Raw genomic sequence first — 27,613 nt, 5'->3', positions numbered from 1 at the left:
TGTGGCAGGTGGCCGGGTGCGGCCCTCAATCAGCCGCCTATTTAAGGAGCCGCCGCCCTGCAATCAAGGCTGGAGTCGGGTGAGGAGGTGGACGAGGTCAGAGGAGGCGGCAAGGAGAGGCCCTGAGTGTGTGTGTAGTGAAGAGACGGCTTGGAGGAGAAGCCAGAACTTTGGGAGACTGTTGGGGTTTGTTGGTGGCGGTGCACTTAGTGACTTATGTATAATAATAGTGTAAATAAACGTGGGGTGATGGACTGCAACGTGTCTGCCTGTCTGTGTCCGGGCTGTACCCTTCTACAAGTGCAGTAGATGTACACTCCAGAAGCACACTCTTAAAAGGTGCTTTTGCTTGAACTATGAGATTAGAATTTTGTACTTGAACACCCCTTTAAAAAGGACTTTAAACTTCCCTAGTTTTCATAGTGAAAACAGAGATTGGTCTAAAGAAAATGAGGCATATTACAGGTGTGTGGATTAAAATGCAGTCAACACAAAAATCGTTTTTCATTTTCAATAGACAAGAAGAACTTGTTGCCAGGTACTAGAAACCAAAGTGGGTAATGAAGAGTACTTATTAAGCAAGGCGTTCATTACCAGGCTACTGATAAAGACCTGTAGCTACTACAACATTCAGCACTACCAAGTGAACGAGTGCTGCTATACTGTTTTAAACAGTTCTTTCCATAGTGAAACCAAAGATTCCATATTTCTATAATTGTATAAAAACCAAGTCCGTGCCAGTGATGTGGTCCAGTGTCTTTGCCTTCAGGAGTGGTTTATTTGTTTAGAATGCTTTTCCCGTTGATCACCTGCCTGAAATGGTTTAAAACTACAATATAATTCTTTCCTTATTTCAACAACTGCAGCAATGCTGATTGTAGTATCTGTCTTTATCAGTGTCTTCTGTCTAGTGGTATTCAGTGCAATACCTCTGGGGAAAAGATAAGGTTAATTTTATATAGTGCCTTTTCATAGCAAACATCATACTGCATGGCTTTAAAGTTTAATAAGACTGTTCCCATAATTCTATAAGTGTTGGACTGTTAATTGAAGTACCTCCCTCAAGGTCATCTAGTTGAGTTAATCTAATTCAGCTGTTTTGCAGGTTACAGTTCAATTTCTCTATTGGCAACTTTACCTACAAACCTAAGCTGAAATTTTTATTTAGCATCTTCTCAAAGTAAATATGTTCACATGGTGATTTTTAAGGTATAAAACAATTATTTGCATATTTTTTAATTTTGGTAATATTGCTAGATGTGTCTTTCTCAGGTTCAGACAAAGCTGAGGTGTTAAAATTCAGATCCTGGACGGCAGCAGGGCTACAGGTTTTTTGTTCAAGAAATGATTGTAGTTAGTAACTAGTTAGGGCCACTAATAGAACACTTTTTTCTTTTGCCTTCATTTTAATTGATTAGTTTTTGAGATTTAGAATTCTTAAGTATTTTTCCTTAATGAGCAGCCAAACAAAATGGGATGCAAAGTGAACCAGCTAACTCGGAGGTCTCAAACGAAATTCCTGGAAGGCCACCATTTTTGCTCCAGTTTCTTAATTAGAAGCCAGTTCTTGCTATTAATGAAACACATTTAATTCTATGGCTTCTTAATAATAATAATAATTCATTACATTTATATAGTGCTTTTCTAAGGCTGATTTATACTTCTGCAACACCATGGAAAGCATCTTGTACTTCTGTGTTGTGCTACAGGCACCTGCTTGAATGCTAGTTGGTGATGTTTGATTGTCTCTCAGTGCTTTACATGTGATGCCAGCCAGGAGTAAAAAAAACAAAATGGAGACAGTTTTTATCCTTCAAGATCATCGCTCCTATTGCTACAAATTCTCTTCCATTGGCAAACATACTTGTCCCTCACATTTTTCTACTTTCTCCGACTTCCAGACCGATGTTGGCTGACATTTTGCACCACAATTTGGCTGCCATCTGATTATCTTTGTAGTGCTGTGGTGAGGTATCAAATAAATGTGTATATTTTCTAAATCTTTTGACAAGTCTTTCCTTGATCTGCCCCTATGTTTACTTGAGACTATCAGAAGACGAACAGAAACTCATTGCATAAAAGTGTCTGCTAGGCTAATATATGTAAATGTAAATGAAATACGTAGTTAATGGCCAATCAGGGTTGAAGGGGTTTGTGTAGGATCCACGTCAAAATGCGTAAATACATTTGAGGAGGTGTGGATCAGGCTATGCCATAGCTACGGTGTAAGCTCGACACAGAAGCATAAATTAGCAATTGCTCTAATGCCACAGAAGACACTTCCAAAACTGTTATCTTTTATGCTGAGAGCACCATCAATATCCAGTATTTCTTGTCAAATATTTAATTGAATCAGATGCTGTATGATGAACACAAATGTACTATGGAGATCAGTCATGTCTGCAACTCATTTTTTTTCTGCTGATTTAAAAAAAAAAAAACAAAAAAAAAAAACACTAAAGATTTAGAATTTTAAAAAGCAAGTCAATTAAAACTACGGCAAAAGAAATATGTTCCACTAGCGGCAGTAACAGGTTACTAATTAAGAAAGTGACTGCAAGGAAAATGTGCAGCCACTGTTGACCTCAAGGATCTGACTTAGATACCTATTTTGCAAGGATTTAGTGCGCCCTGTCTAGTGGTGTACAGACCTAGGGTGCAGCATAGTAAACACCAACCAAAGGAAACTTATGGGTGCATTGTGGTTGTTTCCATATTTCTACAACTATAGCAGTACTCAACAAAGTCACACACCCGAGTCAGAATTGGAAAAGGAACCAGCAGCAGTTTTGTTGTTTGCAGTCTTGGCCATTGTGCTATTTTTTTTTTTTTTTTTCAATTTTGTGCGCCATCTCAAATCACTAAGTACAGTGTAGTTGTTTCATCATGCTAAGTGACACTATCACAGTAATGCATTGATGAAACAGTGGTGAAACTGAAATGGCAAAACTCTTTAAGATATTTGTCCACTAGGAGAAGCCAGTGCCAGCTTATTACAGTAGCATTATTTAATGAAAATGTTACGAGATAAGCCCTAATTTAACATACATACACTTACTGGCTAAAACTATTCTTGGTGAGGCATAGCTTACAGTATTCTGGCACTATATCCAGATTCTACAAATATCCTTACAAAGTCTGTCGATTAAAACATTGTGTGGCTGATCCAGGCAGTGGCTGTCTGTGACCCCCCTGGCTTACTCTTTATTAATACTGCAGCAGACAGATGGCACCAGAATTTAGAGACATAAATAACATCAATAAGTCCCTTATGGCGGACAACGAGGTAAGATAAGCTGAAATCCTGTGGCTCTTATCCCACTCTGGGAGTCTGGGAGTGGTCCTTCTCCTCCTTTCTCTGTACATTCTGTCCCAATGGACATTTACCTGTCAGACTAGAAGAAAATACCAGTCTGACTTTATTATATTTTAAGATATAGCAAAGCAATTGAAGGGATGGGGACATCAATTTTGTCATTCCCATCCAAGCACTGATTACATCCACCAAATAAACTTCTATGATGTAAAATTTATTTTGGTCCTCCTTGCTCCCAATTTTCAGTTCCATATAATCAGTTAATGATTGTTTACCACCACACAAAAGTCAGTGAAAATGAATGTGCAAGTTAAACGATAACAGCTGTGGAAAAACATCTTAATGTTCCTAATATAATATTCAAACTATTTTTTTTTAATAAATGCATATAAGAATCAAGTTTTTGATCCTTCACCCCAGACCCTTCTTGGCTGATTAATATTAAAATTATGAAACAACTGGTCGAGAATGTTCCACAGAAAATTTAGCAATATTATTCTAATATTAAACTAATTTTTGCACCCATCTCATCTTTACCTGAGGCTGCTGGATTTTTTTTATATTTCCTGATCATAAGGGTTTTTTTTGCCTTTATTTGGATCCTAGGATTAATAATTGAGATGTTTTGCTGTGTTGCCAGATACTGAGCTAACCTACAAACACCAGACAGGCTTTGTTTTACACAGAGAGTGAGTACACCCTAGTAGAGGATTAGACTATGAATGTCAAGGATACCAGTTCAATTACTGACTCATTGTTTGATAATGAACAAGTCACTTAAGCTGTAACAAACTATTAAAACTCCACATTATGAAAACCTTGATGTTTTTCAGAGAGGCACTAGAAATAATAAACTTTGTTTTAAATATATTTATTGATTTTTCCAATCTTGCCTCACATTTTACAAATCTTTTTATCTGATAAACAAGTCAGAGTGAATAGCATGCATTTCGGAAACATTGTCATCTGTGTATTTGCCTAATCTTCAGTTATTTTCAGATTTAATGTGATGTTTAGTGACAAAGGAAAATGAACAAAAGTGACCAGGAAATTAAAGAACTCAGTGTGACTGAGTGAACGTGAATGTTCATGTCCATGGATTGGCTTCCCATCTTTGGTTTATTTGTGCCTTGAGCTGATTGCTCTTATGACCCTGTATGAACAAAGCTTTTAAGAAAATATGATGAAGGAATGTTTTTACTTGTATACACTTAAATAGTACCAATTTCTACATTATGCCACGAAAGAACATTGCATGTAGTGATGTGTGTTTTGGATATAATTAAAGAAGCATATGGAGAACGCAAAGTGCAATGGAAAAAGTCAGATTTGAACTGAGTTATTGTTTGAGAGTTATTGTTTGGATTGAAATTCATCATCCTCCCATTTGGCTTGCCCCGGATCAAATTGTGGGACTCCTTCCCGCTCAACTGGAGTCTGCGCGCTCCAGACTGGACATTTTTGTTAGTGAACACAAGGTTGCGCAACTGCACCACATTCAAAATGTGTGAGTTACACAAGGAAGGGCTGAACTCTTTAGAAGGACACTGTTGAGTAATTCTTGAGTCACCAAAAGCTGTTTACCAAGGACTTACAACTTATCCCTTTGGAAATAATTAATTATAAAATGAGGAACTGTTAAGTACATAACTTGTTATCAAGCTATAACATAATCAGAAAAAATGGGGGAAAAAAGAACAAAGCGCAGATTGTGTGTCAAGACAGGTGAAAAGGAAGGAAAAAAAATTGTACACACAAACAGGCCTGTCCTGATATTCGTGTCCCCAGAAGATTGTGTCGGCCGTCATTTGATATAAGGTGTTAACTTTTTGCACACTTCCCGGATTGATCTAATCCCCTTGCCTGCACAGAAGTGTTACCATGGCAACAGGTGAGTACGACACAGATCTTCAGCACACCTGGCACATGGGGGCAGCCATCTGTCACAGAGTTTGGGTAGAAATCGCTAAGAACTTTGAATAGAATGGACAAGCAAATTAAAACAAAAATCTGTCTGCTTAGCCACCACACATACTTTGTTTTGATTGCTTTTGACGATGTAATGTTCAGAGAACATGCATATCAATTGTTCATTGCAATCATCTTTTACTTGCTCCTCAAACCTCTATGACAAAGGATTGGCAGTGCCAATTAAAGGAAGGAAGGGGTTTAACATTAGATGTGATGGTCATTATCTAACTATCTATCATATAGTGCCTTTCATATCCATCTGTCTCTGTATGCACTGTTGCTTTGTAAGTTTTTCATTTGTAATGTTGCATAATGCCTACATTTAGCCAATAGGGAAGGCAGTATAGCTTAGTGGTTAAATAAGACGTTAAGACTGTAAACCACTTGTTTTTTTTTTGTTTTTTTTTACCCTTGTCTGTCTCCTAGTGTGACCCAAAGAGAGTCACTTACATTGCAGTATACCAAATATAAAAAGTAAATTATAAATAATGAGCTATTTGTAGAGCACCTTGGAATGGTATTTAGTATAAAAAAACACAAGATCAAGTGAATGTCTTTGAGTCATCTTTATACCATGGAATATGTAGTTCTGACTTTTTATTTCCCACTTTTTTTTTTTTTAATTCCCAATTGGTTTCCCTGTCTATATTCCCACGATCTTGGTCTCAGATATCAGCTCTACATGCTGTGTATCACCTGCCAAGGCCAGATTTTCCTGCACACCTGATATGCTATTGTCCACCTTATGTAAATGCATCACTTTCTGAGCTCCTGACTCGTTTGTGAAAAGGAAACAAAAGAATTAATCTTCTCCCAGTGTCACCTTCTCCAGACAGCCTGAAGCTTAATGCACATGCTTTGTGCCAGTGATTGCTTAGTACCTGCCATGTCAGCACTTTAGAGAGCTATTGGTAGTTCTCACAAAGACCTCTCCTGTTTATGTACATTGATGATCTTCTTTGTGGTAGGCACAAATTTGGGAATCATTCTGAGAATTGAGGTCATCACTCATCTATAGTAACTGTTACCCTAAGAATGGCTATGGTGCAAGGGCAACTGCCATGCATTGTCTATACCAGTTAGAAGCCTCATTTTTTTATGCTCTCTATTCTCACTAGTGGGGTTACTGTGTTTTTCCCCCCAAGTGTTCAAGAAAAACAAATGTACAAGAATGGTACTAGTGTGCAAGTAAAACTGCACTGCTGCAAAAGTGTGATCTTTCTTAATGATGATAGGGGTTCAAGTCTTCCAAGTAGGATAACAGATCATTTAGAAATACAGCATTTAAAATGTTATTTCTGTAGTATTATCCACTACCTCCATAAGGGGTACAATGTAATATGTTTTTTGAACGCCGTCCACTTGTACCTGTACCATTTCAAGTGTGACTGGCATGTCTTTAATTTCGTACGTTCATCTTTTCTACTCCACACAGCTGTATATGCAAGATACATTACATTCTCCATAAAAAGCCAGACCAACTCGACTTGCTTTCCGATATTTGCTTCCTGCTCATCTTCTTCACTCATGCCTCAGGACATTCTCTAATTTTTCTCTTTACTTCCGTCACTTGTTCTCATATGTGTTCTGACCATTGTCGCTCGTTTTGTCCTTTGACCACTCCCAGTCTTTCTCCCATGATGCTGTCACCCACTCACTCCTGTCCCTTGCTATTTCCTTGTACCTGTGAGAGGCTGCAGATTCAGCACACTAGCCCTCTGTGTGATATATCAAGCCAGGTGCTGAAGTAAAGCTGTGAGAGTGGTGAACCTTGGGGGATGTGTCTAAATTGCTTGTCTGCACATAAGTTGTACTGAATTCCTTTTCCCAGGTGATACATGTTGAAACAGAAAGGAATAGTAGCTGGAGGTGTCTAATGCCATGACTGTAGACTCACTGCCTCTATTTGTCTTGAGGCACCCCAGAGTACTGTACATAGTACATCATAGCGTCCCAGCCTAATCTGGTGAGGTGCTACAAATTCATAATAGTCCATGTATATACAGTGGATTCAAAAAGTATTGAAACCCCTTTACTTTTTGCACACTTTGTATTAAAGATTTAATTTTAAATGGATACATTTGCATTTTTTTGCCCACCAGTCTACAGTCAATAGCCTTTAATGATAAAATAGTGACATGTTTCAGAAAGGTTTGCAAATTAATTAAAAATCAAAAATTTGCTTGCTTTATTTAACCTTGAGATGTGTCTAAAACTTGATTGGAGTCCATCCATGGCAAATTGATCGGACATTTTTTAGAAAGGTACACACCTGTGTATATAAGTTCGTAAAATCACACTGCATAGCAGTACACAAACCAAGCCATAAAGCCGAAAGAACTCTCTGTAGACCTTCGGAATCAAATTGTGGTGAGGTATAGATCAGGACAAGTGGCCTCAGTATTTGTGAAATGGATGATGTGTGGAACCACTAGGGCCCTTCCTAGTGTTGGTCGTCCAGCCAAACCGAGTAACTTGTTAAGAAGGGCCTTGGTCAAGGAGGTGATCAAAAGTCCAATGGTCACTTTTAGAAGTCCTCTGCTGAGATGTGGAGAACCTGTCAGATGAATGACCATCTCAGCAACACTCTATCAGTCAGGTTAGACGGAAGCCACTTTTGAGTGAAAGGCATATGATAGCCCTCTGATAGCCTGAGGAAGAAGAAGAGTCTCAGGTCTGATGTGATAAAAATTGAACTCTTTGTGCAGAAATGCAAGTACTATTTCTGGTTGACCAGGCACTTCTTATCACCTGTCTAATAACCATTCCCACACTGAAGCATGGTGGTGGCCGCATCAGAATTGAGGAAAGAGTGAATGCAGTCAAGTACAGGGAGGTCCTTGAAGGAAAGCTGCTCCGGAGTGCACACAACCTCAGAGTGGGACCTGCTTTCAGCACAACAATGACTCAATGCATACAGCTAAGACAACGCTGCAGTGGCTTCGGGGCAAGTCTCTGATTGTCCTATCATGGCTCAAAGCCCATATTTAATTCCCATAGAACATCTGTGAAGAAACCTGAAGATGGCATTTTACAGATGCTGTCCATCCACTCTAATGGAGCTTGATAGGATCTACCAGGAACAATGGGATAAACTGCCATAGTTCAGTCCAGGTGCTCAAAACTTGTAGAGACTTACCCAAGAAGATTCAAAAATATAATTGCTTCCAAAAAGGACCAATACAAAGTTCTTAATTAAGGGACTGAATACTTATATGAATGAGATATAGTGGTGTTAGTCACAACATATCCATCCTCTTTGTTAACAGTAGTAAAATTAATTTTGGTGACCTTATTGACATAGGATCAGCACAATAGGCTTTACAGATTGAGTTAGATAACCCACCCACAATCCTAACCTTAATCATAATTATGTAATTGCAACCTTACCGTGAACATATTATGGATGTTTTATGAGAATATCGTGCAAGGTACACCTTGAAATGGGCATGTCGCAATTGATGTTTTGTAGGTGTTAAGCAAGTGATGTCAGAGTATTTTTTACAAGGAGGAGTGGACAAAGTCCCAACGTGCCAAGCTAATAGACTCTTCTCCAAAAAGACTGAGTGCTATAATAAAATCAAAAGGTGCTTCAACTAAGTATTAGTTTAGGGAGTATTTTTCCCCTCCCCTTTTTTCACTAAACAGTTTCAGTTTTCACCTTCTTTGTATAGACTGCAATTTTGCAAAAAAGGTGGAATAAGTTCTGATAGGAGGCAAGGATGTGTAGATTTTTATATCCAGTGTGCGTGTACATACATATACATACACACATAATAAATATATATATAAAACTTTATAAGGTTATATGTGAATGTTATTGTAGCAAACAACATTAAACAACACATGAACAAAGATTTGAACCTGTCTGTCTGTCACATATTTTTGTGCAATGAATAGAAAGTCTAGTTCTTAGTTTCATGCACTTTCCAATTTAACAAATTAATAAGGCAGTGCATAAAGAACTGCTTCTTTCAGTACACAAGTGTTCATTTGCATAAATAGCCACACCCATTCTATGTAGCTGTAATTTGCATCCTGGGTCAGACACCCACTTAGTGGCAGTTGCTTTGTGGGTAGGACAGTGGTTTTGACTTTTCCCTCTCCTTGGAGGCTAACCCATCAGCATGTGATCCCTGAAACTTAAATAGTCCAAATCTTTGCAGCCCCCCCCCCCCCCACCTCACCACACAGTGTCTCTCTGCTAGTCCTTGAGCATTATGGGGGAACATTTTTATTTTCCCAGTTCTGCTTTACATTTGTCTACTCTAGACTTCGAAACATCAGCCACACTGAATTTTCTGAATCAAACAAAAACCAACAGAACTAGAAGCAGAAGGGTTGCAGCCCGGACAGCAGACGGCACAGTTCAGCATCATCTTAACAGTACTCGGAGCCAAGTGCGTTCAAGCCAGTACTACAGAAGCATTTGGCTTGCCAGTACTTTTCTTTTCATTGCCACAAAATCACTCATTGCCAGCTCATTCAATGAGACAGGGAGAGCACCAGGGAGGCAAACAGTAAGTCATTCTCATGCCAGTGAACGTGCAAGTCTGGACAAGAGTGAGAGCACAGATCACAGGCTGCCCAGCAGAGCGGGTCACTTTTTATAAGACATGTAAGACTAGATTGGAAGAGAAGGAAAAATCATCTTTAATCTTGTTCATTTATTACTTTAAATATTAAACTTCTGAATCATGTTGTTTAGACAGTAGATACTGAAAGAGACTATGACATTTTATAAATGGCCTGGAAAGAAAAATTTAGGAATGTGTGGCTCATGAGACAATGGCAACAAAAACACCAAATCTAGTTAGTACAAATACTTAGTGCATGTTTCCCCTTGTCTGGGGTTTTCTGCAGGGAATCTACTTTTCTATTCAGGTGCCAATAATGTGCATGTCGGGTTAATTGGCGACTCTATTTTTGCACTGTACAAGTGAGTCTGTGTGTGAGTATGGCTTATGATGGACTGGTACCCGATCCAGGTTGGGATCCTGCCTTGTACCTAATGTTAACAATGTTGACCCTGTTGCTCATTGTGTGGTGTTTACACATTCTTTCAGTTTTACAAATGGGTTTTCTCCAAAAAAACATGCATTTTAGATTAATTGGACTGAGCATGCAACATGGTGGAGTAGCAGTTTGTTGTGCTGCCTTGTAACAAGTTCCATACCTGGCCTACTCATTGTGTCAAATTTAGATACACTCCTTGTATGTTTTTAAAACACATATTATGTACAATACCTAATGATGGAAGATTTCACTTTAATTCTAATAATTAATAAGAGTTCAGTGATACTTGCTGGAATACAGAAAACAAAGCAAATCCAATTCATTAAGCACCTAGATTTGACTGCCATCCCGGTGAGCTACAGTTGTATTGAATTCCTGCTGCCTCTCTGAATTCATAGATGTCATTTTCTACACTGATATGCAGCGGTATCATAAATTCTAAAGGAGCTGAAAGACCTTGTTTATGCCATTTAGCAGGCAGAATCACAACCCATAGCTTAAAACTGATAAAACTCCTCGATCTTCAATACTTTTTCCATATACAGTATTCACAGCATCCACAAGGAGACTGCCCCTCTCCTTAGCCTGGGCCAGGTTGGAAGTGAGTGGAGCTTCATGAGCACTGATTGGATGAAGCCCTCTTTGTAACACCATAGAATGGCTTTAGAGCAGTAGACAGGGTTTGATTTTGATGGAGGAATAGTAATAATAAACCCCTACTACGGATCACATTGTTGTTAATAATACTCTTTAAGTTTAACTGCATTTATTTTGTGTGGATGCCTCATCTCTTTTGGTATACAGTATTTTCAGCTTCTGTTGTAATAGACAAATTTAATGGACCTTATACTGTCTTTGTGTAGTATTTTTAATACTAAAATGATACTAATATTACTACCCATATTATATGAATATATTAATTTTTCTATGACATCTTCCAAATCACATGTACAAGAAGACATGTTAGCAAATGGTAAGACATGCTGAGTCCTGAATTATTTAGAAGTGAAATGTACTAAGTATCACAGGATAAATACAATAGAAATACAAGTAAAAATAAACAGCTTTAAATGTATGAATGAAGTGACCACTGTGTAGCATAAAAAAGAAATGACTCTAAGAGCTTCAGTAAATAGGACTGAATTAATACAATTGCTTTGTTTAATGGTTCTGTGTCCCCACTTGACTTTTTGTTGCTAAGCCAATTGTAGTTTTAGAAAAAACATCTTTATCTCCACAAGGAATTGATTGTCAAAACATCTAACTGAGCCCTCCCTTAACGTTAATCCATCAAAATTGCCATAGGATTCCATTTAGAAGCTGCAGCTAAAGACACCCACTTTAGGCACATAAAGAAATTGTCCATAGCCCAAAGGTTCTGTGTTCATGAGTTTCTGTCAAGGAGAAACATTCCATCTGTATCACCTATACCATTAGCTGGCCCCGATGGTAGTTTGAAAAACAAACAAAAAAAATAAAAAATGGCAAAGAATCCACAGCAAAAGTCTCAAGGGTCAAGTAACGTCTGAAAAGGTGGCCCTTATGGTCCTTTAAGAAATCTGGGAATCTGTTCAGCTGCTTTTCATCTGATGAACTTTTAACAAAAACAATCAAATTTGTAACTCCTACAAATTTCACAGAGGTCTCTTGGTGGCCTCCCTTATGAATCTTCTTGCACTATCAGTCAGGTTTCATGGATGGCCTGCTCTAGGCAGATTTACGGGCATGCCTGACTGTTTCCATTTCTTAATGATTGATTTAACTGAACTCCAAGGGATGCTCAGTGACTTGGATGTTTTCTTGTCTTCATTGCCTGCCTTGTGTTTTTCAATCACCTTTTAACCTAGTTGATTGAAGTGTTCTTTTTACTTTATTCTATAGGTTAGGCTATACAATACTGACTCCGCAAGTTGGCCCTTCCAGATGCAGTGCTTTTTATACTACATTAACTGAAACCTTTTGACTGGTGAACTTCATTGAACTAATTCTGTGATTTCTAAAACCAAATTGCTGCACCAGTCATTAATAGTATGCCATATTAAACGTGTTGAATACTTACATGATTATTTTGTATTTTATATTTTTAATTAATTTACAACACTTGCCAGAGATCTGTTTTCACTTTGACATTAAAGAATGTTTTCTGCTGATCAGTGTCAAAAAAGACTAATTCAATCCATTGGGATTTAATGTTATTCAACAAAATGTGAAAACTTCCAAAGGAGTGAACACTTTTTATAGGCACTGTATTGTACATTTGAACAAAAGCTGCACCACAACATCAAGCATCTGAGATCCATTTACTTGACTTTTGCCTTTTTTATAAGGTATCCTGCTTCTTTTGCAGCCGTGTATGTCTGCCAGCTGCTATCATATTCCTGGAAAACTCACAGCCCGCTGTATATTTGTTGAAAAGAGGAAGTGGCATCATGTTCAGGATTCAGGACACCCTCATCTATAATGCAGCATGCCACTAGATCCACACAGCTGTAGTTCTGACACTTTGGGATGATGTTGACTCACACACATGGGATATAGACAAAGGTGACAATTCTCATTTCCTAAATCTATGAAGATTGTTTCTCCATTCTTGTTACCAAGTTCAGAAAAATCAAATTTCCCTTGCCTTAAGGTTAAGTGGTAATAAATAATCTGGCTTCCCATTCAACACCTCAATTCTACTGCAGGGAGTATCAATTGATACTAGTGAAGTGTCAATGTAAAGATCATCCCTATTCTGAACCCACATAGCATAACAAGCTTTAGTCTATCTAGACAGCTTTGAGTAAGGGATTCCAGTCAACTTATCATTGAAACATATTAAAGCTGGCAAACAGCATTGTCTCTGATGACTGAGGAGTTCCTTTGTGCATCAATCAATCTTTACACATGGAACTTAACTCTAGTTCAGATGTACATTAAATATTGTGTTTTGTGATGGTGTTTTGTTAAATGCATGTATTTTTTTGGTTTAATTTTAATTAATTATTTGGGTGGTGCTGCAGATGGAGTTGCTATGATGCAAGAAAAACGTCACTTGTCTGACAAAAAAGTATTATTATCTGTAAAGATTATGACACAGTCCATGCTACTATGTTTTTATTAACATCTTGTTCACCTTTTGTTCACACTACTCCAATGTTCAAAACCCCTAAAACAAATGCTTTTGAAATCATTTTCCAGAGCCATGTATTTCTGAAAATACAGTCTCAGCGTTTTAATGTAGATAAGCAAAAACACAGTTTTTCATTTAACATCTCAATCCCTGATTGGTTACCCTTCATGGAAGAAAACCCTATTCCAGCATAGCAGACATAAAAGAGCGCTTCTTATGTTGCTTTCCTATATGTGTCTAAATTGTGTTTTGTGCTGTTTTAATGCTGCATACATGTGTAAAAAGCAAATAATTTGAGTCGCTACAGTTTTGCAATAAATCCTGTTTCTGATGGTGTTAATACAGCTTCAAGGGTTTTTCTGTCTTTGTGTGCATGCCCAGTGCTTTAGGTCATTTTATTGTGGACAGTAATACTTTTAAAAATGATGTTAAAAGGCTAGTATGGACGGAGATCGTTTTTGTTTAAAAACTCCTTTTTTAAAACAAAACAGCAGTGTGGATGTAGCCTATGAAAGAGCCAACCATTTTCTGAAGCCATCTTTAATAATGTATAGTCAAGTCAGCTGGAGCCTATTTTGGCAGCACTGAATGCAAGGCAGTGTGAACCCTGGATGGGAGACCAGACCATCACAAATTATGTAAGATCTACCCATCCAACTTAAACAGTAATTTCCATTGCAGATTGTCAGGGAACAGGAGCCTATCCTGGAAACATTGGGTAAAACATAGGAATAAGCTCTGAAAGGGATGCTGGGGCAGACTCACTGACCAAGCTAATTTAAAAAGTCCAATTAATCTATTCTGGTTTCTTCTCATATCCCAAGGATATGCAAAGTACAGTGAGAAAGCCTGCATGCACATGGAGAGAGCATGAAATGTTCAACACAGACAGTGAGCTGAACCACAATGGCACTGCTAACCACTGTGCCTCATGATTAAAGACCATGCGATTAAAGGAGTGAATGAGAGTAAGTGATAAGCGCTCACACACAACAAGGAGTTTAACACATGAACCTGCAGCCCCCTAATCCCAGTGATCATACTTAAAGCCCCTAGATAATAATAATAATAATTCATTACATTTATATAGCGCTTTTCTCAGTACTCAAAGCACTATCCACACAGGGAGGAACCGGGAAGCGAACCCACAATCTTCCACAGTCTCCTTACTGCAAAGCAGCAGCAGTACCACTGCTGCAATCATCTCTCAAGATCTCAAATAAGGATGCATCTCTCCTCCCCACTTGAATCCTCTGTGGATCACAGTATCACTTTTCATTTCGCACAAAAGATTTTTGCAGAGTCACAGTGCACCTCTGCTGTGGCAGGTCACCCTGAAGGGGCTTTTTAAAATAAAGCCTTTGTCATTTTTTTTTTTTGCTTGACTCTACTGTACTGTATCTCCGTCATTTGGGGGGGATGGGCAGCCTGCTTCCTTTATTCTCCTTTCTTTCTGTTTTGCACGAATTTCTGTCTTGTGTATCAACCACCTGCTACTCAAAGACCCCTTTGTATTAGGTCAGGGTGTGACTGAGAAGACTCAGACTTCGCCAAGCAGGTGTGCATCAGAAAGGACGAGCACTAAACAACAGCACTCTCTGTATTCAAACTACGCAGTTCCAGGAGACCCATCCTAAGGTGCATGGTCACTAGTTGTGCCCATGTGCCATCCTGGCACAGGTCTTCAGCCATAGTGGAATACAGCCTCACATTATGAGGATCTCAATGACAGTATCCAACTACATACTACCAACCCCTACTGCGTGTTTTTTTTTGGGGGTGGGGGGGGGGTAGGACAACTTTTCTGAGCTTTCAGCATTGTACGGCAGCTCCCCTGGAAGTCTTCAGATGCTGGGCACTATATCAGTATTTCAGACACTAAAACATGTATAATGTCAGCTAATAGTCAGAAGTGACAAACGGCCTTTCCCTGTCCTGCTTAAATCTGATTCTTTGCTCCATACATCCCAGCCTTGGAGCTACTGCAGCACTGCTTAATAACCAAAGATTGTGTTCATGTTGCAGTGTTGCCACGGTTACAAGGCCCCTCTATGCAAGCTGACAGGGCGGTTATCTGCTTTTACAGCCTCGCCCGCCTGCAGCCACGCTTGACTGTAAGAAGACATTGACAGAGGACAGCCGTTTGTGTCTGACAGAGTCATGGCCAACTCGCCCCTTCTGTATTTATTGGTTCTGGTGTGTCATCACAGGCCTACCACCTGCCTCTCTCCTTTGTATCTCCTTCTTACTTGAAAAGCTTGGCATTCCCGCAGTTTACAGTCTGGGCTTTACTGTAAAATGTACAAATCTAAGCAACAATCTCTGGCGGTTGCCTGGTAAAAGCATTGTGTACTTTAGAAAGGTACTGTAGTGCCCATGGCTATTTCTCAAAAGCATGGCAGGTGAGAACTTGTGGTAGGTTATGTGTGGAGGTCAGTCGGACAGAAATAGATCAGTTAGGGGGGTAAAGTTCATGGAGGCAGAAGGAAAAGATCAATTTTTGTAGTAAGGCCCTTGGAGGTGATCAAGAAAGAGACCATGTTGGCTAGTAAGGTTCATGCAATCAGGAGAGGGGAAACAAGGTTCTTAGAGGTGGGACAGAAGGAGATTGAATTTTAAAAGCTAGATTCTTGGAGGAGGGAGATTAAAGCAGGTTTGAAAGCAAGATTCATGGAGGTGGGAGGGAAAGAGATTAAGGTAAGCAGCAATATTCATGGAGGCATGAGAAAAAGAACTTGGACAGCAGGGTTCATGGAGATGAGAGAGACGGATCAAGTTGGTCAGCAAGGTTCATGGAGGCAGGAGAGGAAGAGAGGAAATTGGGCAGCAAAATTCATGGAGGAGAGAGAGAGAGAAAGTAATTAATCTGGGCAGCTAGGTTCATGGAAGCATGAGAGAAAAATCAAGTTGGGCAGCAAGGTTCATGCATTGGGGAGATAAAGAAATTGTATTAGGGAACAAGGTTCTTGGAAGTGGAAGAGAAAGATCAAATTTGAAAGCTAGATCATTGGAGAAGGGAGATCAAGAGATTGAATTAGAAAGCAAGGGTCATGGAGGTGGCAGAGAAAGAGATTCTCTCTCATCTCCATGAAACTGGTTGCCGAGCAGAGAGACATGGATCAAGTTGGACTGCAAGGTTAATTAAGATGGAAGAGGAAGAGATCACGTTGAGCAGCAAGGTTCATAGAGGCAGGGGAGAGAGAAATTATGTTGATTGATGATGTTGGACATCAAGTTAGTGGAGGTTGGATTAAAGACTTTAGGATAAATGTAGCTAAGCTCCCCTCCCCTTGTTTGTCCATGTGTAATCATTTATAGATTTCTTCTGTAAATACCCATCAGCCTTGTGAATTCTACAGATTTCTCACAGGAGCATTCCCCATTGTAACATTTATGGAGCAGGATGTAATAGTCCTGATTTTGATTCCTGATGAAGCCATCATTGGAGATTCAAGAATGGTGGAGTTCACATGTTCTCTTGTGTCTTTGTGCCACCCAAACGCCCCAGGGTGTTGACAGACCTCAGTATGTGCGTCTCGGGAACTGCAGGTCTGGCATTGTGGTCAACAACACAGGAGTGCCGCAGGGGACTGTACTTTCTCCGGTCCTGTTCAGCCTATACAAGTCAGCCTACGAGTCCTGCCACATGCAAAAGTTCGCTGACGACACTGCTGTCATGGACTGCATCAGGAGTGGGCAGGAGGAGGATTATAGGAACCTAATCAAGGACTTTGTTAAATGATGCGACTCAAACCACCTACAACTGAACACCAGCAAAACCAAGGAGCTGGTGGTGGATTTTAGGAGCACCAGGCCCCTCATGGACCCCGTGATCATCAGAGACTGTGTGCAGAGGGTGCAGACCTATAAATACCTGGGAGTGCAGCTGGATGATAAATTGGACTGGACTGCCAATACTGATGCTCTGTGTAAGAAAGGACAGAGCCGACTATACTTCCTTAGAAGGCTGGCGTCCTTCAACATCTGCAATAAGATGCTGCAGATATTCTATCAGATGATTGTGGCGAGCGCCCTCTTCTATGCTGTCGTGTACTGGGGAAGCAGCATAAAGAAGTGGGACACCTTACGCCTGGACAAACCTGTGAGGAAGGCAGGCTCTATTGTAGGCACGGAGCTGGACAGTTTGACATCTGTGGCAGAGCGACGGGCACTGAGCAGACTCCTGTCAATCATTGAGAATCCACTGCATCCACTAAACAGTATCATCTCCAGACAGAGGAGCAACTTCAGCGACAGACTTCTGTCATTGTCCTGCTCCACTTACAGACTGAGGAGATCATTCCTCCCCCACACTATGCGACTCTTCAGTTCCACCCGGGGGGGTAAACGTTAACATTATACAAAGTTATTGTCTGTCTGTTATACCTGCATTGTTATCATTTTTTAATTTAATATTGTTTTTATCAGTATGCTGCTGCTGGAGTATGTGAATTTCCCCTTGGGATTAATAAAGTATCTACAGCATCTATCTAGTTTACCTCTCCCACACCAAGCACATGCATGTGAGGGCAACCATCAATTGTGAATTGGGTCTCCTGTGGGTATGTGTTTGAATGGCGGTCCTCCAAAGGACTGGTGTTCCATCCAAGGTTGGTTCCTGTCTTGCACTGCTGGGATAAGACACCCCCCTAACAACACCCCTGTCACTCTATTTGGAATTAGGCATTTGAATTAGGTTGAATCTGTCTGGTCAAGATGCATGCTAAATAAAATCTTCAGGAGTCACGGAAGCAACTGACTCTCTCAACTTCACTGCTGATCTGAACATTTTCCCCTGATGAATGGTATAATTTGAAAAATCCAAACATATTCCTTATGAATTACCTAAAGATCATTAATGGTAATCAGTTTTGTCTTTGAAATATTCTTAAATGCCACACATGACCAGAGACAGAAAAGTGACTTTTGGTCTGATGTGCAAGTTCTGGGAAGTATTCAAACTTTAGGAGAAATGGTGACAGGCTTTGTGTAAAACTAAGACTGGTGGATTAATAGACAAGAGCGGTACATGAACTAATTCAACTGAAGAACTCAATCCACACTGTGGAGATTTAGCAGGAGGAGCCTAGGGAACAGTTTCACGTGAGGGCTCATTAATGTAAAGATGCTTCACACGCAGTTATTCCCCGCACGATATGACTGTCTTATGACAGGATTAATCAAGCAGACACACAACATTTCTCTTTCTTTAAAACTTGAGTTCACTTTAACAGTAGAAGAGGCGCAATCTGACAATTCTGACCTTTGCTTTTAATGCGATGCAACTTGCAAAGTGAGACTGCCATTAATTATGGAAAGGTTCTGGGGCCCAATAGAGAAATACACCAAGTCTTAGTGGCACAAGAAGAAAAAGTAGCAGGTCCTCAAGCAAATAGTATAGTGACATTGTCTTGTCTCTGGCACAAAATGATCCTTATAAATCTTACATTAGCAGAACCTGATCACACAACTGAAATCAAGAGAACTGGAGCAGCTGCAAGGGAAGGACTATAGTGCACATGTTCGAAGAAAGAGAGCATTTTATATAGTGTCTTCAGTCATCAAAGGAAAAGATAGATGAAATGTATTAGACATACAAAGAGAGAGAAAGAAAACATTTTTAAAGTGTCTTGCATTTTGACCTAGCTTTTACTTAGATGATGAATTAGACACAGAAAGAAAAAAAATTATATAGTGTCTTTCATCATCAACATAAAAGACAGGTGAAAATGTATTGAAGGAGAAAGAAAGAGAAAAAGAACATTTAAGTACAGTAGTGCCTTACATTTTCACCTATCCTATTTTAATGATGAATTAGACATAGAAAGAAAACATTTTATATAGTGCCTTTGATCATGAAAGTAAAAGATAGGTCAAAATGTATTAGCTATGCAAAGAAAGAACAAATATGTTCTATAATGCCTTTCATCATCAAAGTAAAAAAGTGAAAATGTTTCAGACATGGAAAGAACAAACCTTTTATTTGTGGTCATATTGAAAGTAAATGGTACAAATGCATTAAACATACAAAGAAAGAAAGAACATAGTATATAGTGTCTTTCATCATGAGAGTAAAAGAAGGGTGAAAATGTGTTAGACATACTTTGCAAAGAAAGAAAAAAAAAATGTAGAACATTTTGTATAGTGCCTTTAGTTATCAAGGTTAAAGATAGGTGAAAATGTGTTAGGCATACAAAGAAAGAAAGAACGAAAGATTTTACTCCTGTAACAAATTCTATGTTACACTACATGCTTCTATCCATTTTCTGAATGGGAGACATGGGAGAAGGGTAAAAGAAAACCTCAGTCCCAAAGAAAAAAGATCCCTATAGTGCGTTTAATAGCAAATCCTACAATATATTATATTCACCTCTCCATTTCTGAAAAGGGAAAGGTAAATTGGAAATAAAAGTGCATCTCAAAGGTGAATTTTAATTCAAAAGCAAAGATAAAAAGAAAGAACTTTGAGTCAATAAGAAACATTGCATTTTCAAGAGGAGACTGACAGGACACATAAAAGACAGCAAATGGACATACATAAAAGACCTGAGTTAATATTTATTGAATGTTTTGATTTGGAATGTTACTTCTAGTATATTAAATAAGTTCATGGAAGCATTACCCAAAGTTTAAAAGTAAATGTGCAACATGTTTCCGAAAGCATACATCTAAAAAGGGGCAGATGAGAGGAGCTAACAGCAGGATTTACATCACGAGAGATCTTCTTACCTGATCATCGACTTTGTGAGCAACAACTGTCGCACCCTCATCCTTCTCAGAATCACTCAAAGGTCGGATACGTAACGCTACCTACACAAAAGAAAGTTATCATATGTCCAGTTAGGTGAAATCTGTATGATTTTATATATAAAACTACAGCATCTATCGATTTGTAATATAGTTCCTTATAGAAGTATATATCTCTCCTTGTCAGTTTTATAGCCTTCATATTGTACTTACGGTATACACTTTTAGAAAATGGCTCTGATTATATGTTTCACTACACATCTCCGTCACTACATTCATGTTCTTATTAACATGCTTACAACACCATGTAGTTTGTGGTCATCATCATCATCATCATTGGAATTCTGCTACAGGTTGAAAACATTCATTTTCTCCAGCCCTGCCTCTCCCGTTGATGTTGCCTCCAATATATCATTTGACAACATTGGGTCTCTTTCCTTCTTACCTGCTGTCAGGTACCTCTTAGAAGAATTTATCCATCCATTATCCAACCCGCTATATCCCAACTACAGGGTCATGGGGGGTCTGCTGGAGCCAGTCCCAGCCAACACAGGGCGCAAGGCAGGAAACAAACCACAGGGCATGCACGCACACACACACACCAAGCACACACTAGGGACAATTTAGAATCGCCAATGCACCTAACCTGCATGTCATTGGACTGTGGGAGGAAACCGGAGTGCCCGGAGGAAATCAACACAGACACAGGGAGAACATGCAAACTCCACGCAGGGAGGACCCGGGAAGCGACCTGGTCTCCTAACTGCGAGGCAGCAGCACTACCACTGTGCCACCATGCCGCCCCTCTTAGAAGAATGTTTTTAGAAAATTATTTTTCCATCACTCTAAAATAATGTTCAAGAGCTTTCTGTCTTGGTCAATTGTGTTCAATTCATTTTAATTTTTAAAATGATTAAAGATGGTAACAATGCACTATAAAAAAATGTCCTAATTAAGATTAATCTAAAGGACACAAATCAAGGAGCATTTATTCATCAGACATTATGAAAAGAATTAGCTGTCCCTGAATTAGAACAACCCAGAGTTTGTGTAGCCTTGTGAACATTGGAACCTGTTAATCAACATAGCAGTCTTTATTTGTGCTTGATTCATCAGAGGCTATGATGTGACGCTAAGGTTCAAAGAGTCTGAAATCAGAAGGCTCTGACTTTAAAGCACATTTTCACTACAGAGGCCGTGCATGACAATGAGCTGTGCTGGCTCATCCCACCCTTGTGTGCTCATTACTCATAGTTTGGGGAGCAGCTGCAAGGTGCAGCCCCAGCCAACAATTTGCTTTTAGTGAAAACATCAGAGACAGAGCTTCATGACTTCATTAGCTTTTTAGTAGGAAACTGCTCTCATTTATTAAAAAGAAATGGATCTGTTTAACATATAGGATGCTAAGAACTGATAAATAAAGGGTGAAGTGCAAAAAAAAAAAAAAGTTGAACACTTTCAGAACTGGGAGCACAGTGTTTATGAGTCTGAAACTATTGTTGTCATGAAACGCACTCTAGGTGATACTAATTTTATCATTTACTTGCTTTTACATGCTTTTGGACTTAAGACACTAGACTGGATGGATGGATAGATAGATAGATAATAGATAGAAATGAAAGACTATATGACAGAGTGGTGGCTCTGAGGCTAAGGATCTGGGCTGGTATCCAGAAGGTTGCCGGTTCAAATCCCCGTCACTGCCAAAAGAGATCCTACTCTGCTGGGCCCTTGAGCAAGACCCTTAACCTGTAATTGCTCCAGGGGTGCTGTACAATGGCTGACCCTGCACTCTGACCTCAGGGGGTATGCAAAAACTAACAAATTCCTAATACAAGAAATTGTATAAGGCGAAATAAAGAACAAAAAAAAATTCTAAAATATTCAGATCACTTCACTTTCTGCTCACTTTGTGTTGTAGATTTCATTTGCCCATCAATCAATCTACACTCAATAACCCATAATGACAAAAGTGAAAACTTTATGAAAGGTTTGCAAATTTCTTAAAAATCAAAAACTGAAATCTCTTATCCACAGAAGTATTCTGACCCTTATTTCAGTACTTTGTAGAAATCTCTTTGGCAGAAATTCCAGCTTTGAGTCTTCCTGGTAAGTTTCTTCAAGCTTTGCACATCTGCATTTGGGCAGTTTATCCCATTCTCTCTGACAGATTCTCTCAAGCTCCATTAGATTGGATGGGAAGCATCTGTAACCTGACATCTTCAGGCTTCTGCATACTCTGAGATTTGTCCCAAAGTCACCTCATTGTTCTCTTGGCTGTATGCTTCAGGTCATTGCAGTGTTGAAATGTGAATGATCACCCCAGTCTGAGGTTGTATGCACTCTGAAGCAGGTTGTCTTCAAGGACTTCTCTGTATTTGGCTGCATTCATCCTTCCCTCAATTTTTCAGTCTCATTGTCCCTGTCCCTATCACTGAGAAGCACCCACAGCATGATGTTGCTAACACCATTTTTCAACATAGTGGTGGAATTAGGCAGGTGATGAGCAGTGGCTGGTCTTCTCCATGCATACTTCTGCTCAGAGTTCAGTTTTTCTCTTTGGACCTGAAGATCTTTTTCATTGTGTTCTCAAATACGTTAAATGCTGTTTAGCAAACTCCAAGTGGGATTTAGCAGCTCTTCCATAAACACCTGATTGATGGAGTGCTGCCACAATGGCCATCCTTCTGACAGGCTCACCCAATTTGGCAGAGGACTTCTGAAGCTCTGTTACAGGACAATTGGATTCTTAGTTACCTACATCACCAACGCCCTTCTTGTTCGGTTACTCAATTGGGCCAGACGGTCAACTCTAGTAAGAGTCCTGATGGTTCCAAACTTCTTCTGCTTCATAATTATTAAAGCCACAATAGATACCCAAACCTTTCTGAAATGTGTTAACTTCGTCTTTATGGATTACTGAGTGTAGAACGATGGGCAAAAATAGCAAATCTGGTATCTGTTTAAAATAAAATCTACAACACCAAGAAGTGTGCAGAAAATCAAGGAGTCTGAATACTTTATAAATAATCCACTACAGATACATAGATAGAAGATGTAGAATGCACTATATAGAATATATTGAAGAAACAGATGGTACTATATAAGATAGATTTGAATGACACTATATTAGATATGAAAGATGTCATATAAAATAGATACAAATGGCATCATATTAGACAAGTATGAAAGGCATTAGACAAGATAGATGTAAAAGATGCCATATTAGAATATGAAAGGTGCTGTATGATAGATAGATATAAAAGTGCCATATAAAATGGATAAATGCAATATATAGATATTAAAGGCACTATAATTGTCAAATACTGTAAATACTGGATTCCTTCTATTAGATTAGGGTCTAGCAATCTAGTGTAGTTCACATAAAGAGAAACACTATCCAGCCAAGCATTTTAACCTGCTTATCAAGTTTATGGTCTCAGTGCCTATTCATGCAGCAGAGGGCAGGAACTAGCCTTGAACGAGGAGGTGTCAGTCCATTGCAGGTAACCTTAACATCCAACTCCACACTTTGTTACAATCTGCTAATATACAGTTACCAGTTAGCATAACACTCGCATCTTTATGGAATGTGGAAGGAAAGCAGAGTACCCAGAGGAAACACCACACAGACACAGAGAGAACATTCAGACTCCACATAGTGTGGGACAATGTCTTGAACAGATCCCCAGGACTCTGAAGCGGAGAGTAAGCAATCTTAACTACTGTGCCACCCAGGTGACACACATTTTTATTTAAATTGTCGAGTTTGAGCATCCTGTTGAACAGTCTGAATTGCACCTACACAGCAGTTAGCGGTGTTTGGGCAGACCACGTACTTCGTATTTGTTAGAACAGGTTTAAAAAAAACCGTTTTATTGTGGCAGTGCCAAATAACCAACAGGTAGAGTGAACATCACAGGATTGCAAGTGGCGAGCCGGAGCTCAGTTTAAGAACATAATGCGCAAGGCAGCAATTAACCCTGAGCTAGACACAAACCCATACTAGGGCAACAATATCATATCACACCCGAACACAATGCACGTCAATATTCACATACTGTCTAGGTATGTCATGAACAAGTGAGCGCACTCCGCACTACATATTACACAGCACTTGCTGTATTTAATAATGGATTTTTCAGAGAAAGTCACCTTGTCAGCCGCACATGTTGCTTTCAGACGCGGCGCTAAATTATTAATTATGACTTTCATGGCTGCGGCAGGCTCGAGCCGACTGTCTACTGTGTCTTTCGTGTTACTCCTTGTGTATGAAGCATTAAACCAGTGACGACAAAGTCAGACACCGGCCACTGGGAACATTCCCAAGCCCAAAGCTTTTTTTTTTTTTTTATTAACTTTTCGTCCTTTTTAAGCACACTTAACAATTTGGTTTGTAGCACCAACACATGGAGAATTTTTCTCCCTGTCGGCTTTTACTCCCTTGGAGTTTGCAAGTGCAAATTGAAATGTAATGAGAATCGAGTGGTGTCCCCTGCAGACCGAGTGCTTTGGCGGACAGGTGCCGAGCGCCTTTTTCTGGTCACTCACCGTTAGCTGCTGGTCTTTCGGGTCCCCCGTCTCCTTCATTTTGGCGGACTCTCAGTTGTAGATCATTCAGCTAAATCTTTTGCAGAAACGAGAAAAAAGTCTGTCATGCTGCAGATCACCCAATGCCCCCTCTTCTCAACACGCAGCTGTTGTCCACCCGTGTCGAGTCCCTTCTCCTTCGTAGGGATTGCTGATTATGGAGTGTGCCCCCAGCACGATTACAAGTCTTCAGCTCTCCTACATAGCCGTAGTCTCTTTGTTCGCGGTCGAGGTTCTCCTTGACCGATCCCCTTTTAGGTCCCAGGAGTAGGTACGGGCTATCCTTCTGGCGTTAGGGTTTCCACAAGTAAGTATCCAGAACGAGCACGATCAGGTCGCATCCAGGGAATCGCCCGGGTGTAGAAAGCTGAAGATAGAGGTCAGCTATCCAAAAATGCGTTGGTGTGAGTTTAGTCCCGATTCCGACTGTTATGTGTGCCTGCTGCACTGGTCGCGTCCGTGCGGTGTGTCATATTCCTGGAGCAGAGCGATTCCTCTTGTTCGAACCCCCCCACGTTCCTTGTTGTCTCTGCATCCCCTTAGAGATCCGCTCCTGTGTGTAAACAGCGCCATCCTCTCTCCCTTCATTTGGGCGCTGCGCAGCGCCATCTGCCGGGAAGCAAGGGGACATGCAGTATTGGTGTTGCCTTGAGTTTATCCGCTAAAATGAAGGCACTGAAGAGCCAAAACAGCGTTTAATTCTTACAAGGCTCACTTTCACTCGCCTTATAAATAAACACGATTACATAAACAGTTTAGTAAAAACAAGAAATGAAAGGAAAAATAACGCATTCTACAAAAAAAAAACAACATACATAGAAGCACACACATTTACGGATTATTTACATTTTATTTGTGACATACAATTATACACACACAGTATGTGGTGAAATGCTTAGTTGCTAAAACTCCATGGCCGTGCATTAAAAAAGAATATATAAGAACAACCTACTTATAATAAAACACTAAGGTATGTGTCCAGTCCCTCAGAGAAAACTAAATGGTAAATTTGGCTTTGGAGTGTAAAGGCGAAAGTCGCCTTCAAAGTAAAAATATCGGACAGCAGCGAGAAAGGCTCCTCTAAAATAATGACACAGTCTGAAGCAGACATTACAGGAACGGCGCTAGTGAAGAGACGTTTCCAATCACATGAATACATAAGAAAGACACACAAAGTACATGTAGAGCAAGAGATAGCAAGTATTTTAAAATCATTCTATAAAATATTCGATTAGCCAGGCTAGTAAACAATAACACATACTAGAATCAGTACTGTAAATTAATGCCAGAGTATGCATTATAGCAGAATACAAAAAAGACACATGACAAACAAATAACAATTTAGATAACTCAATACATGATAATCAGCAATAGGACATCATGTTGTCAGAGCCACATTCAAGAAACTCCTCCAAAACCTCTCTGATATGCTCTTCAGGCAGCCGTGCCGAATTTATGGTAATTTAATTCTCAGCGCATTCAGATGACAAACTAGAGAGAAAGAAAAGTCCAGTCTCTACTTTCAACTCTCTTTGGTCAGTTCCACTAGAAGGACTCTGCCAGGCAATATGGTGCAGACATTCCTGGCAGAAAACACTGGGGTCCATCATAGACATACCGACTCCATCCTCTCAATTTAAGAACAATACTGTAGGGATAGGTAGCGAGAAAGGCTTGAAAGGGTGGGGAAGTTCAAATAGTAGTAGGCAGTGTGGCATAGTGGTTAAGGCTTTGGACTTCAGACTATGAGGTTGTGGGTTCAAACCCTGCTATTGATACTGTGTGACCATGAGCATGTCACTTCACTAGCCTGTGCTCCAACTGGGAAAAAAATGTAACCAATTGTATCATAAATGTATTAAGTCACCTTGGATATCAATATCAGACAAATAAGTAAATGTAAATAACTCCGATCAACATTATCAGGAAAGGGAGCTGGATCTAGAAATAAACCATAGAATGCAATCAGCTTGGAAAAATTGGACAAAAAAGGTAATTGGGAGTGTTGCATGACTAAAAATATCAGTGCAAGGCAAAAGATGATGTCGCATTACATGACTTTTTGTCATTTATATGTCAGATCTGATGATCTTGTTGCTACACCATCAAACTGCATGACTAAAAACCACAGCCCATGTCACATTTACTGACTGAGCACTGATCTTTCAAAACAGTTGTGCTCACCTCTTGTCCTGACAGGCATGTTGCCTGACAGATCAGTGCATTAGAAAGGGTTAACCATTGTAGCAAGTTTAGCAGTAATAACTGTCCTTTAATTCTTTTTTTTACATTCTGTTATGGTATTTAAAATACAAGACATCAGACAGCTGAGCTTCTCTTCTGTTTGTGAGTTCCACAGCCCCCTGTGCTGCTTGACGAAGCCAGCTCTGTAATGATGACAAGTATAGTTGTGGTGTGTTCAGCCACAGTCTCTACCATTTTTTTTCTGTATATTGTGGTTGTTTTAATCAGTGGTATGAGGAACAGTTGTCAAAGTCCTGGCCCTAGGCTGTTCCCTTCACCCTAAATTAGGTGTTCTTCTCTTAGCAGTCCTTTCTGCTTCTTGTCCATTGATCAGCCATAACTCCACTGCCCTAAGCATTAGCTGATATCTCCGTTTTTTACAGCAGCTTCAGAAACTTTCTTCTGTGTGAACTAACTAAAGAACACTGTGCAGTATACTATGCCTCTGTTGACAAGCCACTGCTTGATCAACAGATTGATTGGCACATTGTCATGTTCATGTTGTCTTTTTACAACATTGCTGCCTCTTACGTTCTGTTGTACATTGTAACAGCAGTTGACCCTTTATACACTTCTTTCTCCAACAGTGAACAGGCTATTGGCAACCCAGGTGT

The 27,613-nt window shown here is 39.6% G+C and overlaps 2 protein-coding genes across 6 annotated transcripts in view; one reads left to right on the top strand and one right to left on the bottom strand.

The window, feature by feature from the left end:
- LOC114665172 (kinesin-like protein KIF19) overlaps positions 1-25,318 on the bottom strand; it is an 80,644-nt gene extending 55,326 nt beyond the window's left edge. The window contains 2 exon segments of the mRNA XM_051918735.1: positions 20,148-20,228; positions 24,717-25,318. Of these exon segments, the coding sequence (XP_051774695.1) occupies positions 20,148-20,228; positions 24,717-24,755 (120 nt within the window). The 5' untranslated portion in view covers positions 24,756-25,318.
- aatkb (apoptosis-associated tyrosine kinase b) overlaps positions 1-27,613 on the top strand; it is a 770,376-nt gene that overhangs the window by 460,834 nt on the left and 281,929 nt on the right. The gene's annotated exons all lie outside the window — the stretch shown is intronic.

Source organism: Erpetoichthys calabaricus, chromosome 14 (assembly GCF_900747795.2).
Source record: "Erpetoichthys calabaricus chromosome 14, fErpCal1.3, whole genome shotgun sequence".
In the NCBI taxonomy this organism is placed as follows: domain Eukaryota; kingdom Metazoa; phylum Chordata; class Cladistia; order Polypteriformes; family Polypteridae; genus Erpetoichthys; species Erpetoichthys calabaricus.
Note: the sequence above shows the minus strand (reverse complement) of the source record. Positions and strands in the feature narration are given on the sequence as shown.